Source organism: Pithys albifrons, chromosome 4, assembly GCF_047495875.1.
Source record: "Pithys albifrons albifrons isolate INPA30051 chromosome 4, PitAlb_v1, whole genome shotgun sequence".
Classification (NCBI taxonomy): Eukaryota; Metazoa; Chordata; class Aves; order Passeriformes; family Thamnophilidae; genus Pithys; species Pithys albifrons.
The window spans coordinates 23461603-23477572 of record NC_092461.1 but is presented as its reverse complement, the minus strand read 5'-3'; the positions used below and the strand labels follow the sequence as shown (position 1 = coordinate 23477572).

The window sequence follows — 15970 nt, the reverse complement described above, 5'->3', positions numbered from 1 at the left end:
GCTGTCACCACCCCATGGGTGACAGGACATTGGCCAGGGACTCAGACATCCAGGCCCCATAGGCACACACTACACAGGGGAACCATGCATCCTAGCCTCACAGATCCCCTCCATGCACAAGGGAGTCAGGCATCTGGGCCCCATAGATCCCACACACACAAGTGACCCAGGCATGTGGACCCCATTGAATCATCACATGCTCCACCAAGGGGCCCAGGCACTCAGTCCCCATAGATCGCCCACACAGACATGGGACCCAGGCACTTGGGCTCCATAGTTTCCCCCCACACACAGGGGACCCAGGCGTTTGAAATCCATAGACACCTCCTACACAAGGGACTCAGGCATTCAGGCCCCATAGATCACCCCATATCCCACCTCTACAAGGGGTATGGGCAGCCCTTTCTCTTCCTAATAGCTCTAACCCATAGATCATCCTATGGGGTGAATATGTGGTTTCTGGTTGCCTGGGTCACTAGAGCAATGTCACTGTGGGGCTGGGGAAGGCGGGGGAGCTGCCCCCCTCCTTCTCCCTTATCAGCCACCCCCTCCTCAGGAATGCCCCTCCCCTCCCCACCCCATGATGGCCTATAAAGGCCATGGGGCTGCGGGGCTGGCATAGGTGTTGGTGTGGGGCAGAGAGAGAGGGTGTGGGGCACAGAGGGGATGTGGAATGTGGATATGAGGGGTTGAGGGGGGATATGGGAGGCTATAGGGTGCACAGGATGGCTGTGGGGATCATGGAGATCTAGGGGGCAGAGGAATCTGTGGAGGCTATGGGGCACAGGGGTCTGTGGGGTACATGGAGTTTCTCTAGGGTGAGGGGTCTATGGGGTGTACATGGGGTTATGGGGTACAGAGGACCTAAGAAGCACTGAGGGGAACTGTAAGGCACATAGATCTATGGGGGCACAGGGATCTGTGGAACACAGGTGGTATATGGGGCACCCAGGGGATCTATGTGGCACAGAGCAGAGCTATGAGGCACATATGGTCTACGTGGTAAAGGGATCTATGGGACATAAAGGGTCTATGGGGCACAGGGATTCTAAAGGGGTAATGGGGTTCAAGGATCTATAGAAAGCAGCCCCTCATCATCTGTCTGTCCTTCCAGCTCCTTTCATCTTACCTGCAAGACCCACAGACTCCAGGTGAGGGTGGTGCCGTGGCATAGCATGGGGATGGGTGCTTTATGGGGGTGCTGCTACAGGGTGCATGTATCACTATAGAGTCTGCACATCACTGCAGTGCATCTGTGCATTGCAATGGGGGTCTGCATGTGGGACTGTGCAGGGCTCCCTGCATTGTTATAGGCGTCCCTGCACTGCCATGGGTCTCTGTGTATCACTATGGGGTCCCTGAAACATTAGGAGGCTCTGTGTATGGCTATAGGGGTCTGTGCATGGCTATAGGTGTCGGTCATTTCTACAGGTGTACGTGCATCACTATAGGGATCAGTGGATGGCTGTGGAGATTGCTGCAACCCTATAGGCGTCTGTACATGGGGGGTGCATGGGTATTGGGGTCCTTGCGTGACAGTAGGGGTCTGGCCATAGCTTTAGAGAGTCTGTACACTGCTTTAGGACTCAGTACATGGGGCCATGCATGACTATAGGGTTCTGTACATGGGGCTATATACCACTATGAGGGTCTGTACATTGCTATCAGGGTCCCTGCATGGCTATAGAGGTCCCTGCAGTGGGTCCCTGAATCACTGCGTATGGGGCAGTGGATGACTGTGTGGGTCTACAGTGTGCTCTAGGGCTCACTGCACATCTATAGGGGCCAACACATGGGCCTGTGCATGGCTATGAGGCTTTGTGTCTGACTATAGGGTCTGCCACAGCTGCAGAGGTCTGGGCATGGCAGTGGGGCTCTGTCATTGAGGTCATGTGAGGCCATGGGGTGAGGGGCGAGATCCTGCAGCCAGAGCCCCACAGCCCCCAGGTGATGCAGGGTCCCTGTCTATGTGGGGCAGGATGGAAGACGCAGTGCTGGGAGCATTGGGGGCAGCAGCCCCCTTCCTGCGGCCAGGGGAGCGGGAGCGGCTGGCAGCGCAGACCAGGCCCTTCGACCCCCGGAGCGAGTGCTTCGTCCCCCACCCCCGGGAGGAGTTTGTTCGGGGGCGAGTGATGGGGCGCCAAGGTGGAGAAGTCACAGTCCAGACTGAGCTGGGAGAGGTGGGCAACTGAGGGGGTAGAGGTGGGTGAGGGAAGGAGGGCAAGGGGTCATGGGGACTAAGGGTTAATGGTGGTGAGAAGGTAATGAAGGGAGAGGTTAAGGATGGGAGGAGGGGTTGATGGGGGGTGGGGGCATGAAGGGTGACTGATGGTGGGAGATGAAGGGGAGCTGGGGGTCATGGGAGGTGAGAGGTTTGTGGAAAGCTGGGGGGCAAAGGGTTAAGGATGAAAGGGTTAATGGGGTGAAGCTAATAGAAGAAAGATTAAAGGAAGAAGTGGGATAGAAGATTTTGTGAGATGTGAAGGACAGAGGGGGAAACCAGGCCCATTGAAGATCTCCCAACTGATCATGGATGCCCCATAACCCTTAAGAGACCCCCCACAACCCATTGAGGAACCCCCACCCACAGATCACCAACACCCCCCAGGATGCCCCCCAAGTCATGAGACAACCCCAATTCCCACTCCATGTCCTTCCATCCCCCCTAGACAGTGACGGTGAAGGAGACTGACATCCACCAGCAGAACCCCCCCAAATTCGACAAGATTGAGGACATGGCTATGCTGACCTTCCTTCATGAGCCTGCTGTCCTCTACAACCTCAAGGAGCGCTACGCCTCTTGGTTGATCTATGTGAGCCCTTCCACAAACACCTGGGGCATCTGGGAATTAGGCAGAACATTCCTCAAAGCCTGTGGCATGGAGGGAAGCTTGTGACCCTTTCCTAAAACTCTTGGGGAACCTAGAACTGGATGGACACTCCAGAGAGTCTATGGGCCACCTAGAACCTGGTGTGGCTTCCCCATGGACTTTGGGACACCTAGAACCTGGTGGCCCTTCTCCAGCTCTCTTGGGTCACCTAGACCCAAGATGTACCACTCCTGAACCACTTTGGCCACCTAGACCTGAGATGTCCCCTCCCCTGACCTAGGTCCAATATATTCCTTCAAGAGCCCCCTTGATGGGACACAAGATGTCTCTTCCCTGGATCCCTTGGGCTACTGACACACAAGGGGTCCCACCCCTGGATACTGTGGCCTATCCAGACCACAGATGTCCCTTCTCCACCCCCTTTTGGCCCTCCAAAACCAAGATGTCCATTCACCACATCTCTTGGGCTACTTAGACCTAGGATGTCCCCACTTGATGGGGCAGCACCTCCTGGCTCTGACCTACCTGACCCTTTCTCCAGACCTACTCAGGGCTCTTTTGTGTGACAGTCAACCCCTACAAGTGGTTGCCTGTTTACAATGCTGAGGTGGTGGCTGCCTACCGGGGAAAGAAGCGGAGTGAAGCTCCACCCCACATCTTTTCCATCTCTGACAATGCCTACCAGAACATGCTGACAGGTAGGGACCTCCTCTAGGGGCTTCAAAATAGAAGACCCCACCTCAAAAAATGGGTCCTGACTTAGACCTGATTCTCACCTGGGAGAATGGAGAACCTCAATCCCAACTCCAAGACCCCAAAGGTGTTTCCCAACTTCATCCCACCTGACTCCTCTCTTCTCTTGGCAGACCGAGAGAACCAGTCTATCCTCATCACGTAAGTCACTGCCCCACCTGATGCTGCCCCATAGTGGTGGGGTGGGATAAAGGAGCCATCATGATGTTCTCCAACATCTCACTGTTGCCACTCCAGAGGAGAATCTGGGGCGGGAAAGACAGTCAACACCAAGAGGGTCATCCAGTACTTTGCCAGCATTGCTGCCATTGGCGACCGCAAGAAGGAGGCGACCAACAGCAGCAAGGTGGGGCCTCTGGTCATGCACCCCCAGCAGTGTATCCCACAATGGTATCCACACCCAGCATTGTCCCATCCCACCAGGGCACCCTGGAGGACCAGATCATCCAGGCCAACCCTGCCTTGGAGGCCTTTGGCAATGCCAAGACCCTCCGCAATGACAACTCATCTCGATTTGTGAGTCTTGGGGGTGGCGTCTATGGGAAAGGGTTTGTGGGGCAGAGTATGTGCGATGGGGTCTATGGTGTGTGGTCTACTGGGAGGTGGCCAGCTCCACCCTCTGCCATTGCTTTTCCAGGGGAAGTTCATCCGGATCCATTTTGGGGCCACTGGGAAGTTGGCGTCAGCTGATATCGAGACCTGTGAGTGGGTTGAGAGGCTTCATGAGAGGACATCTGGGAGGCCATCATACATCCCTCCACGGACTCATCTATTCATGGATTTATTCATCCATACTAGGACTCATCCATCTATGGACTCATCCATCCACCCATGAACTCCATCCATCTGTCCATCCATCTGTCCATCCATCCTTCCATTCAGTCACCTCTCCATGTCCAACTTTTCAACCCACCATCCATTGGATACTCTATCTCCAATTTTTTGTCTCTTCATTTCCTTTTGTCTCCCCCCCCCTCCCTCCCTCCCTCCCTCCTTCCCTCTTTCCCTCCCTCCCTCCCTTCCCCTCACACCACATGTCATCCCTCCATCTGCCTTCATGGTTGATGGATCCATGAGATATTGTCCTGTTGTCCACCCATCCACCTATCTTCTCATCCCACCATCCATCTGATCTTCCACCTTCATCTTCTCATGCCTTTGTCTCATCCCACCATCCAGACGCTCCTCCTTCTCCATCTCCTCATCCTATCATCCATCTCTCCATGTCTCCATCCATCTTTCCATGTCTCAATCTAACTTCTCACCCCAACCTCCACCCTCTTTCTCTCCATTCCCACCCCAGACCTCCTGGAAAAGTCCCGTGTCATTTTCCAGCTGAAGGCTGAAAGGAACTACCACATCTTTTACCAGATCCTCTCCAACAAGAAGCCAGAGCTTCTGGGTGAGTGAGGCACTTGGCCTTGGGTCTTCTCCTTCCTCCCCTCCTAAACTTCTCTGCTCCTTCTTGGGGCAAATGAGAATGATTTGTGACTGTTTGGCCATTGCAAGTGCTCAATTTTTGTCTTCATTCTGGGTCACCATGGAGCAGAGATGCTTCTCATCACCAACAACCCCTATGACTACAGTTATGTCTCCCAAGGAGAGGTGACTGTGGCCTCCATTGATGACTCTGAAGAGCTGTTGGCAACCGATGTAAGCAGTGGGGTGGGCAGGTGGACAGCCCCTGGATGAGGAGGAGGCAAAGTGCCAGGTGGATGATTGGGATGGTAGAACATGGATGGATGGATGGATGGATGGATGGATGGATGGATGGATGGATGGATGGAGGAGAGAAGGAACATAGGGATGAGAGGTGGAGGATGGGAGAGGTGGAGAGCAAGGGAGATGGTGGGTTGGTGGCATGAGATGGTGTGGTGTGAGGGACAGAAGGTAGGAGAGGAGGGTGGTGAGGGAGGAAGAGGTTGTGGGTGAAGATAAAAACAGGTGGGGGAGTCCTTAGGTGGACAGATGAGTCCACAGATGGACAAATCCTGAAATGGATGGATGAATCCATGGATGGATGAGTCCTTAGATGGACTGAGAGACAGACAGAATGGAAGGGCAGAGGGACACACAAATACTGGCCAGCAGATGGTCATGACCTCAGCTGGCCAGAGTGGGTGGCAAAGCCCTCTTCCACCCCCTTCCACTCACCCACCAGAGCGCTTTTGATGTCTTGGGCTTCACCCAAGAGGAGAAGGCTGGTGTCTACAAGCTGACAGGTGCCATTATGCATTTTGGCAACATGAAGTTCAAGCAGAAGCAACGAGAAGAGCAGGCAGAACCAGATGGCACCGAAGGTGGGGGAGTATGGGGGATGACAGGCTTTGGGGTCACCAGGTAAAGTGGGACTTGGCCGCATGTCTTCATCTCTACACTCTGCAGATGCCGACAAGTCAGCTTACCTGATGGGGCTGAACTCAGCTGATCTTCTCAAGGGGTTGTGTCACCCCCGGGTGAAGGTGGGCAATGAGTATGTCACCAAAGGGCAGAATGTCCAGCAGGTGTACTACTCCATTGGGGCTTTAGCCAAGGCTGTGTATGAGAAGATGTTCAACTGGATGGTGGTGAGGATCAACAACTCTCTGGACACCAAGCAGCCCCGGCAGTACTTCATCGGTGTGCTGGACATCGCTGGCTTTGAGATTTTTGATGTGAGGACTGATGGGGTGGCAGGGCAGTGGCATTGGTCCTCTTGGGGCTTGGGTTGGGTTGATTCAAATGGGTGTTGAGCTGATCTTCTGAGGCTTCAGGTGGAACTCTGATGGAAACATCCTACTTGGGCCTTGTTTTGATGCCAGTGGGTGTTGAGGTGACTTTGGTGATACTACTGACCATCGAGTTGATCCCATTGGGTCTCAAGTTGATCAACTAATCTTGTTGGCTGTTCTGTTGACCCTGTTAAGTTGACCCAGTTGACCCCATTGGCCATCTCCTCTCTCCTTCCCCAGTTCAATAGCTTTGAGCAGCTCTGCATCAACTTCACCAATGAGAAGCTGCAGCAGTTCTTCAACCACCACATGTTCGTGCTAGAACAGGAGGAGTACAAGAAGGAGGGGATTGAGTGGGAGTTCATTGACTTTGGCATGGACCTCCAGGCCTGCATTGACCTCATTGAGAAGGTGCCACCTCCCACAGGGCCTCTGGGGGATGAAGGGGCTGCTGGGGAAGGGCCCTTCCAGTTGAAGCATGCCAGGAAGCCCAAAGTTGGCTAGCTGGATTTTGCTTGGAGTTCAGTAAGACTAACAAGGTCTTCTCTTCGCAGCCCATGGGCATCATGTCCATCCTGGAGGAGGAATGCATGTTTCCCAAGGCCTCGGACATGACCTTCAAGGCCAAGCTCTTTGATAATCACCTGGGCAAGTCGGCAAACTTTGGGAAACCACGTAATGTCAAAGGGAAGCCAGAGGCCCACTTCTCGCTTGTCCACTATGCTGGCACGGTGGACTACAATATCATTGGGTGGCTGGAGAAGAACAAGGACCCCCTGAATGAGACAGTAGTGGGGCTATACCAGAAATCAGCCCTGAAGCTCTTGGCCAACCTCTTCTCCAACTATGCTGGGGCAGATGCTGGTGGGTTGGACAGATGGAGGGAGGAGCAGATGGAGAAGAATGTTATCTAGCAGTGTAGATCTCTTTCCTATCTCAGCCCACTACTCTTCTCCCCAGGCGGTGATGGAGGAAAGGGGAAAGGAGCCAAGAAGAAAGGCTCCTCCTTTCAGACTGTCTCAGCCCTGCATCGGGTGAGGGACCTGAATAGTGGACCCAGCATGGGGTAGTGCAAGGGCAAGCTCCTGCATGGTGGATCATTCCCCCAGCACTTTAGCTTCTCCTCTGCACTCCCATTGGTCAGCCTCTTCTCTCCTTCCTTCTCACCAGGAGAACCTCAACAAGCTGATGGCCAACCTCAAGACCACCCACCCTCATTTTGTCCGCTGTATCATCCCCAATGAGCGGAAGGAGCCAGGTGAATGGAAAAGGCCAAGGGCAGGGAAAGGGGTGGTAGGTGTGGCTTGTGGCTGAGCCCAACCCTCTAACCCACTACCAGGTGTAATGGACAATCCCCTGGTGATGCACCAGCTCCGCTGCAACGGGGTGCTAGAGGGCATCCGCATTTGCCGCAAGGGCTTCCCAAACCGCATCCTCTATGGGGACTTCCGCCAGCGGTAGGTACTTAGGAGAAGATGTGGGGAGAGGATGGACAACCTTGCTGGGGCTGATCTCAGGGTTTTTCTGTCCTCTCTGACTACCAGGTACCGCATCCTGAACCCCGCCGCCATCCCTGAGGGGCAGTTCATCGACAGCCGCAAGGGTGCCGAGAAGCTCCTGGGATCCATCGACATTGACCATAACCAGTACAAGTTTGGGCACACCAAGGTGAGGTCATATGATCTCCCTCTGGTTCCATTACCCATGCGGTCACGTGAACCCCATGGTTGCACTATTGATGTGTCAACCTGCCCATCCACCCCATCATCTATTCCTTCATCCACACAGCGAACCATCAACCTATCCATCTGTCCACCAACTCTTCCACCAACCCTTCCCAACCAACCTGCCCTCTCACTTGCCTCGTTCCTCCACCAGGTCTTCTTCAAAGCTGGGCTGCTGGGGCTCCTGGAGGAGATGCGGGATGAGCGTCTCTCCCGCATCATTACCCGCATCCAGGCTCAGGCCCGGGGTCAGCTCATGCGCATTGAGTTCAAGAAGATACTGGAGCGCCGGTGAGAGGGGAAGGGTCTTCCTCCTTGAGGAGGAATCTCTGTTGGGTCACTAGGTTTGTGGTGTGGTGGCATCTGTCTCCCCATTCTAGGGACTCACTGCTGGTGATCCAGTGGAACATCAGGGCCTTCATGGGGGTGAAGAACTGGCCTTGGATGAGGCTCTACTTCAAGATCAAGCCCTTGCTGAAGAGCGCTGAAACAGAGAAGGAGATGCAGGTGAGAGGAGGTGATGAGGCAGGCAGGTTGGGACCCAGCATGGGTTTGGTGAGGTTGAGAGATGTGGGGGATTGGACGTGGCTATTGGCCTCCTGGGCTCTGTTGCAGAACATGAAGGAAGAGTTTGGGCGTCTGAAGGAGGCCCTAGAGAAGTCAGAGACCCGGCGGAAGGAGCTGGAGGAGAAGATGGTCTCCATGCTGCAGGAGAAGAACGACCTTCAGCTCCAAGTGCAGGCTGTGAGTGAGAATGCCCCACAAAACCACATCAGAGAGGGGTGACCACCACTCTCCCAGGGCCATAATACATCACCTGCCACCCCAATATAGGAGCAGGACAACCTCAATGATGCTGAGGAGCGTTGTGACCAGCTGATCAAGAACAAGATTCAACTGGAGGCCAAGGTGAAGGAGCTGACAGAGCGACTGGAGGATGAAGAAGAGATGAATGCAGAGCTGACAGCTAAAAAGAGGAAGCTGGAAGACGAGTGCTCAGAACTGAAAAAGGACATTGATGACCTAGAGCTGACTCTGGCCAAGGTGGAGAAAGAGAAACATGCCACCGAGAACAAGGTAAGTGTGGGGAGGCGCCTTGACCTCAAGCTGTTGGGATTTGAGTCAACTCAGCCTGGTAGTGTTGGATTGAGGAGACTCAAGGCTAGTTGATCTGGCTTACATCAAGACTCAAGGTCTTTTGAGTTCTTCATCACTGAACGTGTCTCATTAGCCAAGGACAACAGCAACATCCCACAGCTCTTCCTTAACTTTTGGTACCAAGCTGGAGCCCTGATGTTTCTCCTTCTGCAGGTCAAGAACCTCACAGAGGAGATGACTGGGCTGGATGAAACCATTGCCAAGCTAACAAAGGAGAAGAAGGCCCTGCAAGAATCTCACCAGCAAACACTGGATGACCTTCAGGCAGAGGAAGACAAGGTCAACACTTTAACAAAGGCCAAACTCAAGCTGGAACAGCAAGTGGATGATGTGAGTGTGGGCTAGTCCCACCATGGGTACTGCTGAAGAAGTTACTGGGGCAGAGATGATGAAAAACTGAGGTTTCTCCCCATTTCCATGTTTCCACACAGCTTGAAGGCTCCCTGGAACAGGAGAAGAAGATCCGGATGGACCTGGAACGGGCCAAAAGGAAGCTGGAAGGTGACTTGAAGCTGAGCCAGGAGAACATCATGGACCTGGAGAATGACAAGCAGCAGCTGGAGGAAAAACTCAAGAAGTAAGGCTTGATGTCCTTTTCTAGTTTAAACTGGCTGGGGGTGAAGGCAGGGAACTCACTGTTAACTGTCTTCATCTGCAGGAAAGAATTTGAGATCAACCAGCAGAACAGCAAGGTTGAGGATGAGCAGGCACTGGCCCTGCAACTCCAGAAGAAGCTGAAAGAGCTGCAGGTGAGGGATCTATAATCTGCTTAGTTGGGCTGTGCTGGAGAGCCTGCAGCTTGTTGGGTTGAAGTGAAGAGTCTTCATCTGGTTGGGTTGAGGTAAGAAGCACCTAGTTGGTTGGGTGGAGTTAATTTGACACATCTCCAGCTGGTTGGGTTGAGTTGAAAAGTTTTCAGCTAGTTGGACTGAGTTGGATTAAAGGGTCTCTAGCTCGACTGGTTGAGTGGAGGAGCTGAGTGGAGTCAGGTCTGCTGACATCTTCATCTCTGCAACACAGGCACGGATTGAGGAGCTGGAGGAGGAGCTGGAGGCAGAGCGGACAGGCAGAGCCAAGGTGGAGAAACTGCGCTCAGACCTGTCACGGGAGCTGGAGGAGATCAGTGAGCGCCTGGAAGAGGCAGGCGGTGTCACCTCAGTGCAGATTGAGCTGAACAAGAAGCGGGAGGCGGAGTTTCAGAAGATGCGGAGGGACCTGGAGGAGGCCACACTGCAGCATGAGGCCACAGCTGCTGCACTGCGCAAGAAGCATGCCGACAGTGTGGCTGAGCTCAGTGAGCAGATTGACAACCTGCAGCGTGTCAAGCAGAAGCTGGAGAAGGAGAAGAGTGAGCTAAAGCTTGAGCTGGATGACCTCAGCTCCAATATGGAGCAGCTGATCAAGGCCAAGGTAGAAGGCCAAGGTGGACATCTCCTTTCCACATGGGGCATTATCCTTCTTCTTGACTCTCCCTCTATCCTTTTCTCCTTCAAGGTGGGCATGGAGAAGGTCTCTCGCACCATGGAGGACCAGGCAGCCGAACACCGGGCCAAACTAGAGGAGACCCAACGAGTCCTCAATGACACCAGCACCCAACGGGCCAAACTCCAAACAGAGAATGGTGGGAACTCTGACCCACCACACACCCCACCCAACATCTTCAGCCCCTGACCCACAACTTCACTCCCTTCCGTACCTCTGAAAACCTCCCCCACCTCTGCAGGAGAGCTGTCCCGCCAACTGGAGGAGAAGGAGGCTCTTGTCTCTCAACTAACCAGGGGCAAGCAGTCATACACCCAGCAGCTGGAGGATCTCAAGAGGCAACTGGAGGAAGAGATGAAGGTGAGGTTTGAGAGGTGGCTGAGATGGTCTCCAGGAGCACACAAGACAAGGTGTCTTTCACCCTTTCTGGTGGTAACACCAAAAAGAAGTCAAGGTCAACCTGGTTCAGTTGGGTGGTTCCATCTAAGGATGGTTGAGTTGGGTTGAATTGATCTAATAGCCAATAGAGTGGGCTGAGCAGGTCAATTGTGAGGCAGCTAGGTTGGTCTACAGGTGGCTGGGAATCATTGGACCAGGTGAAGTTGAATTGGTCCAGACTAGAGGTACCCATCGTTAGATCTCTGTGAGTCTAGACGTGCTGAATTTGGTTGGTATGGTGTAGAAAAGGTTGTGCTGAGAAATACCACTGCTTACACACTTTGAGGACCTAAATGTAGCTCAAGCTCGTTTTCTCCTCACCCTCCCCTCCCAGGCCAAGAATGCACTGGCCCACGCCCTCCAATCAGCCCGACATGACTGTGACCTGCTGCGGGAGCAGTATGAGGAGGAGACGGAGGCAAAGGCTGAGCTCCAGCGCTCCCTCTCCAAGGCCAACTCTGAGGTGGCCCAATGGAGGACCAAGTATGAGACGGATGCCATACAGCGCACTGAGGAACTGGAGGAAGCCAAGTGAGTTTATCTCCATGTGGAGGGAGCTTCTGTGGGGCAGGGGAGAAAAGAGACTCTTCCACTGCACAAGGATGCGGAGAAGGCAGAGGAGATACAGAGCAGAGCCTTGGCCAAACAATGGGTGGAAGAAGGTTTGTGTTGGCCCAGGTGGTTCATGGGTCACCACAGTCAGGTTTTCCCTGGAGCAGGAAGAAGCTGGCCCAGCGGCTGCAGGAGGCCGAAGAGGCAGTGGAGGCAGTCAATGCCAAGTGTTCCTCTCTGGAGAAGACCAAGCACCGGCTACAAAATGAGATTGAGGACCTGATGGCAGATGTAGAGAGGTCGAATGCAGCAGCTGCTGCCTTGGACAAGAAGCAAAGGAACTTTGACAAGGTGAGAGGACATGGTGGTGGGACAGCAGCATATGGAGGACACATGGACAGAGGGTGACTATGCACTTGGCCCCAGATCTTGTCTGAGTGGAAGCAGAAGTTTGAAGAGTCACAGATGGAGCTGGAGGCATCGCAGAAAGAGGCCAGGTCCCTCAGCACTGAGCTCTTCAAACTGAAAAATGCCTATGAGGAATCACTTGAGCACCTGGAAACCTTAAAGAGAGAAAACAAGAACCTCCAAGGTGAGACCATGGTCTTCCCCCATCTACCTTGTTGTCCTTCTCTACCTTCCACATAGTCTGATGGGTTCTAATCTGGGCAGAGGAGATCTCGGACCTGACGGAGCAGCTCGGTGGCAGTCACAAGACCATCCATGAGCTGGAGAAGGTTCGGAAACAGTTGGATGCTGAGAAGCTGGAGCTTCAAGCAGCACTGGAGGAGGCTGAGGTGAGCCAAATTCCATCCCCATGATTCTCCATGTTGTCCTGGACGTCTCTGTGGTCCTTGATTTCCCATCTTTCCCTCCCAGGCCTCTCTGGAGCATGAGGAAGGGAAGATCCTGAGGGCCCAACTGGAGTTCAACCAGGTCAAGGCAGATTACGAGCGCAAGCTGGCCGAGAAGGACGAGGAGATGGAGCAGGCCAAGCGCAACCACCTGAGAGTGGTGGACTCGCTGCAGACCTCACTGGATGCTGAGACCCGGAGCCGCAACGAGGCCCTGCGGCTGAAGAAGAAGATGGAGGGTGACCTCAATGAGATGGAGATCCAGCTCAGCCATGCCAACCGTGTGGCCGCTGAAGCCCAGTCCCACCTCAAGGGAGCCCAGGCTCATCTCAAGGTGGGATCACCGATACGTAAGGAGATTCTCACAACCTCTTTGAGCTGCTGGCTGAGGTCCATCCTATTTGTCCCAATAGGACACCCAACTGCAGTTGGATGATGTGGTCAGGGCCAATGAGGACCTGAAGGAGAACATTGCCATTGTGGAAAGGAGAAACAACCTCCTCCAGTCGGAGCTGGAGGAGCTGCAGGCAGTGGTGGAGCAGACTGAGAGGGCACGCAAGTTGGCCGAGCAGGAGTTGATTGAGGCCAGCGAGAGGGTCCAGCTTCTCCACTCACAGGTGAGACCTCACATACCTTCAAGGAGAGAGGTCACCTTCATCCATGGGTGTGGGCTTCTAGTGAGTTGAGTTATCAAGATCTCCAGATCCTTGAAGCTTGCAGAGTTGGCAGGGTGTGGGCGCATTAAGTACTGGAGGGTTGAAGAAGGAATGTTTGGCAGTTCCACAGACAACTCATGAGATCCTCTTCTCCATCTCCAGAACACCAGCCTCATCAACCAGAAGAAGAAGATGGAGGCCGACATCTCCCAGTTGCAGACAGAGGTGGAAGAGGCCATCCAGGAGTGCAGGAATGCAGAAGAGAAGGCCAAGAAGGCCATCACTGATGTGAGTGCTGTGGTGGGAACAACAGCTACGACACCTTGCACTGGAGGGTAATGGACCTCCTTTTCTGCTTGCTTCTCTCTTGGTCAGGCGGCCATGATGGCAGAGGAGCTGAAGAAGGAGCAGGACACCAGCGCCCATCTGGAACGAATGAAGAAGAACATGGAGCAGACCATCAAGGACCTGCAGATGAGGTTGGATGAGGCTGAGCAGTTGGCCCTCAAGGGGGGCAAGAAGCAGCTGCAGAAGCTGGAGGCCCGTGTAAGGGAGTTGGAGAATGAGCTGGAAGCTGAGCAGAAGCGCAACGCTGAGAGCATTAAGGGTCTCCGCAAGTCTGAGCGTCGTGTAAAGGAGCTCAGCTACCAGGTAGGGCAACTGCGCCACACAAGAGGCCAGCTACTGGCACTGTATCCACAGGGCCTTATGTCTGATGCTGTACATGACTTGTAACATGGCTGACCTGGTAGCCAGGGAGAGACAGCTGAAGTAGACCACCCATTGCCTCTATGTCCTATACTGTAGTGGAACCCAGAATATGGTTGACCTGGTGGTCAGGAGCCACTCAGGCCACCTCCCAGTATCCATGGGGTCTTTTCGTGATCCAGAACCTCACGGGAGACCTCATCAGGGCCAAGAAAGACAACCTCACCCAGGGGGACATCCCACCTTCTGCCCCACGGCTGAGGCCACTCACAGATCTAGAGGGGCTTCACTCCCCCGTAACAACTCTAACTGTCTCTTGACCCTCATTGCTTTGGTGGTGACAACAAGTGTCTCCTTCCACAGACAGAGGAGGACCGCAAGAATATGGTCCGGCTTCAGGACCTGGTGGACAAGCTCCAGTTGAAAGTCAAGGCCTACAAGAGACAGGCAGAAGAGGCGGTGAGCAATTGGGGGCAGCTGTGGACCACCCTCCCAGGAGGGAATGGTGTAGAGTTGGGGTGTTGGACAAGATGTGAGAAGTAGCAGGTGACCTTAGAATGTGTTGGTCAAGGGGTGGGGTGTCAGGGTGTGAGGAGGGTGGGTGGTGGGATGGAGAAGGGTAGAATAATGGATGGTTGGATGAATGGATGGATGTTGGAAGGAAAGTGGGACAGATGGATGATTGACTGGATGCAAGATTGGACAGGTGTCTGGAAGTTTAGGTGGGTGCAAGGTTGGATGGATGGAAGGATGAATGGGTGGCTGAGTGGATAGTTGAGGAGATATTTGTGTGGCTGAAAGATGGGATTGCTGTAGGGGCAGGTTGGTTGCATGCTGGGCCAGATGGAGTAATTAGAAGGTTGGATGGACAGAGAGCAGTTGGGGTGGCAGGAGGATGAACAGAGCTGTGGGGCAGCTCTGCTTATGCCCCTGCCCCTCAGGAGGAACAGGCCAACACCAATCTGGCCAAGTTCCGCAAGGTGCAACATGAGCTTGATGAGGCAGAGGAACGTGCTGACATCGCCGAGTCCCAGGTCAACAAGTTGCGGGCCAAGAGCCGCGACATTGGAGCCAAGGTGGGACATCTCTCTGCCCCACAGTTGCCCCATGGCCGCTCGCCAACTGTCCCATGCTCACAATCACTTTTTCTCCTTCTCCATCAGAAAGGACTCAACGAGGAGTGAAGCTCTGGGCCCTCACCATCCTATCTGAACTCCCAGCAGCCCCCTGTAGATGCCCAAGAGCCCCACCCCTGCTTCCAGCCCCTCAAGCTTGGTTAGCCAATAAAAAGCATTGAGCAGCAGTTTGTGTGGGGCTGGGTTTGTGTGGGGAGAGTGGAGTAGCCCCATGGCACACAAGATGCATGGAACATACACAAGATTACCAACCAGTGTGCAACCTGACATGCCTCACAGCGTGATGCAACCAGCCCTGAGCAAGAACAAGCCTTTGAACAAATCAAACAGGAGACAATTCATGTAGTCACCCTTGGCCCAGTCCCGGCAGGACAAGATATGAAAAATATGCTTTCTACTGTAGCCAGGGAGAACGGTCCTACCAGAAGCCTCTGGCAGAAAGTACCAGGGGAGACTTGGGGTCACTCACTAGGTCGCTGGAGTCTGGGATACAGAGAATCTGAAGTCCACTATACTCCAACTGAAAAAGTGATACTGGCAGCTTTTAAAGGGGTTTGAGCTGCTTTGGAAGTGATCCATGCCAAATCGCAGCTCCTGACATCGAGGCTATCCGTGTTGGGTCGGGCGTTTAAATGGAGTGTCTCTTTCACACGGTTGCAGTAACTGTACATGGAGTATGTGGGTTGCACTTGATCTCACAGAGAGCTCGAATAGGAAACCCCAGTCTTCCAAGAATCCTGGAAGCGCTTATAGACCGCCCTGAAAGCAAAAATTTAATAGTACAGAATGCTAAACGGCATGGAATAAGGGGTGGATTTTGTACTGATTTCAATTGGGATGGAGTTCATTTCCTCCCCAACAGCGGCGCGGCCCGGGTGGGCGGTCACGATAGGCGGGCAGGCGTCGCTTCCTCTTCGGGCTGCTATTGCCGCCGGTAGCGAGCATCGCACCGCCCTCGGGCCACCGC

The 15970-nt window shown here is 53.9% G+C and overlaps 1 protein-coding gene across 1 annotated transcript; it reads left to right on the top strand.

The window, feature by feature from the left end:
- The first annotated feature begins 1979 nt into the window (after positions 1 to 1979).
- On the top strand, positions 1980 to 15051 carry LOC139670863 (myosin-6). The gene is made up of 38 exons (XM_071553008.1): positions 1980 to 2180; positions 2670 to 2813; positions 3373 to 3529; positions 3698 to 3725; positions 3822 to 3930; positions 4008 to 4100; positions 4222 to 4285; positions 4888 to 4986; positions 5134 to 5237; positions 5746 to 5884; positions 5970 to 6238; positions 6536 to 6706; positions 6850 to 7159; positions 7256 to 7329; positions 7466 to 7553; positions 7635 to 7752; positions 7840 to 7963; positions 8174 to 8310; positions 8400 to 8526; positions 8635 to 8763; positions 8854 to 9096; positions 9331 to 9507; positions 9609 to 9754; positions 9836 to 9926; positions 10198 to 10587; positions 10672 to 10798; positions 10901 to 11019; positions 11432 to 11628; positions 11817 to 12000; positions 12076 to 12241; positions 12322 to 12446; positions 12529 to 12837; positions 12917 to 13120; positions 13322 to 13447; positions 13535 to 13810; positions 14231 to 14326; positions 14809 to 14943; positions 15031 to 15051. Exons 1-38 carry the CDS (start codon positions 1980 to 1982, stop codon positions 15049 to 15051), a joined length of 5817 nt encoding a protein of 1938 aa, XP_071409109.1.
- Positions 15052 to 15970: the final 919 nt, after the last annotated feature.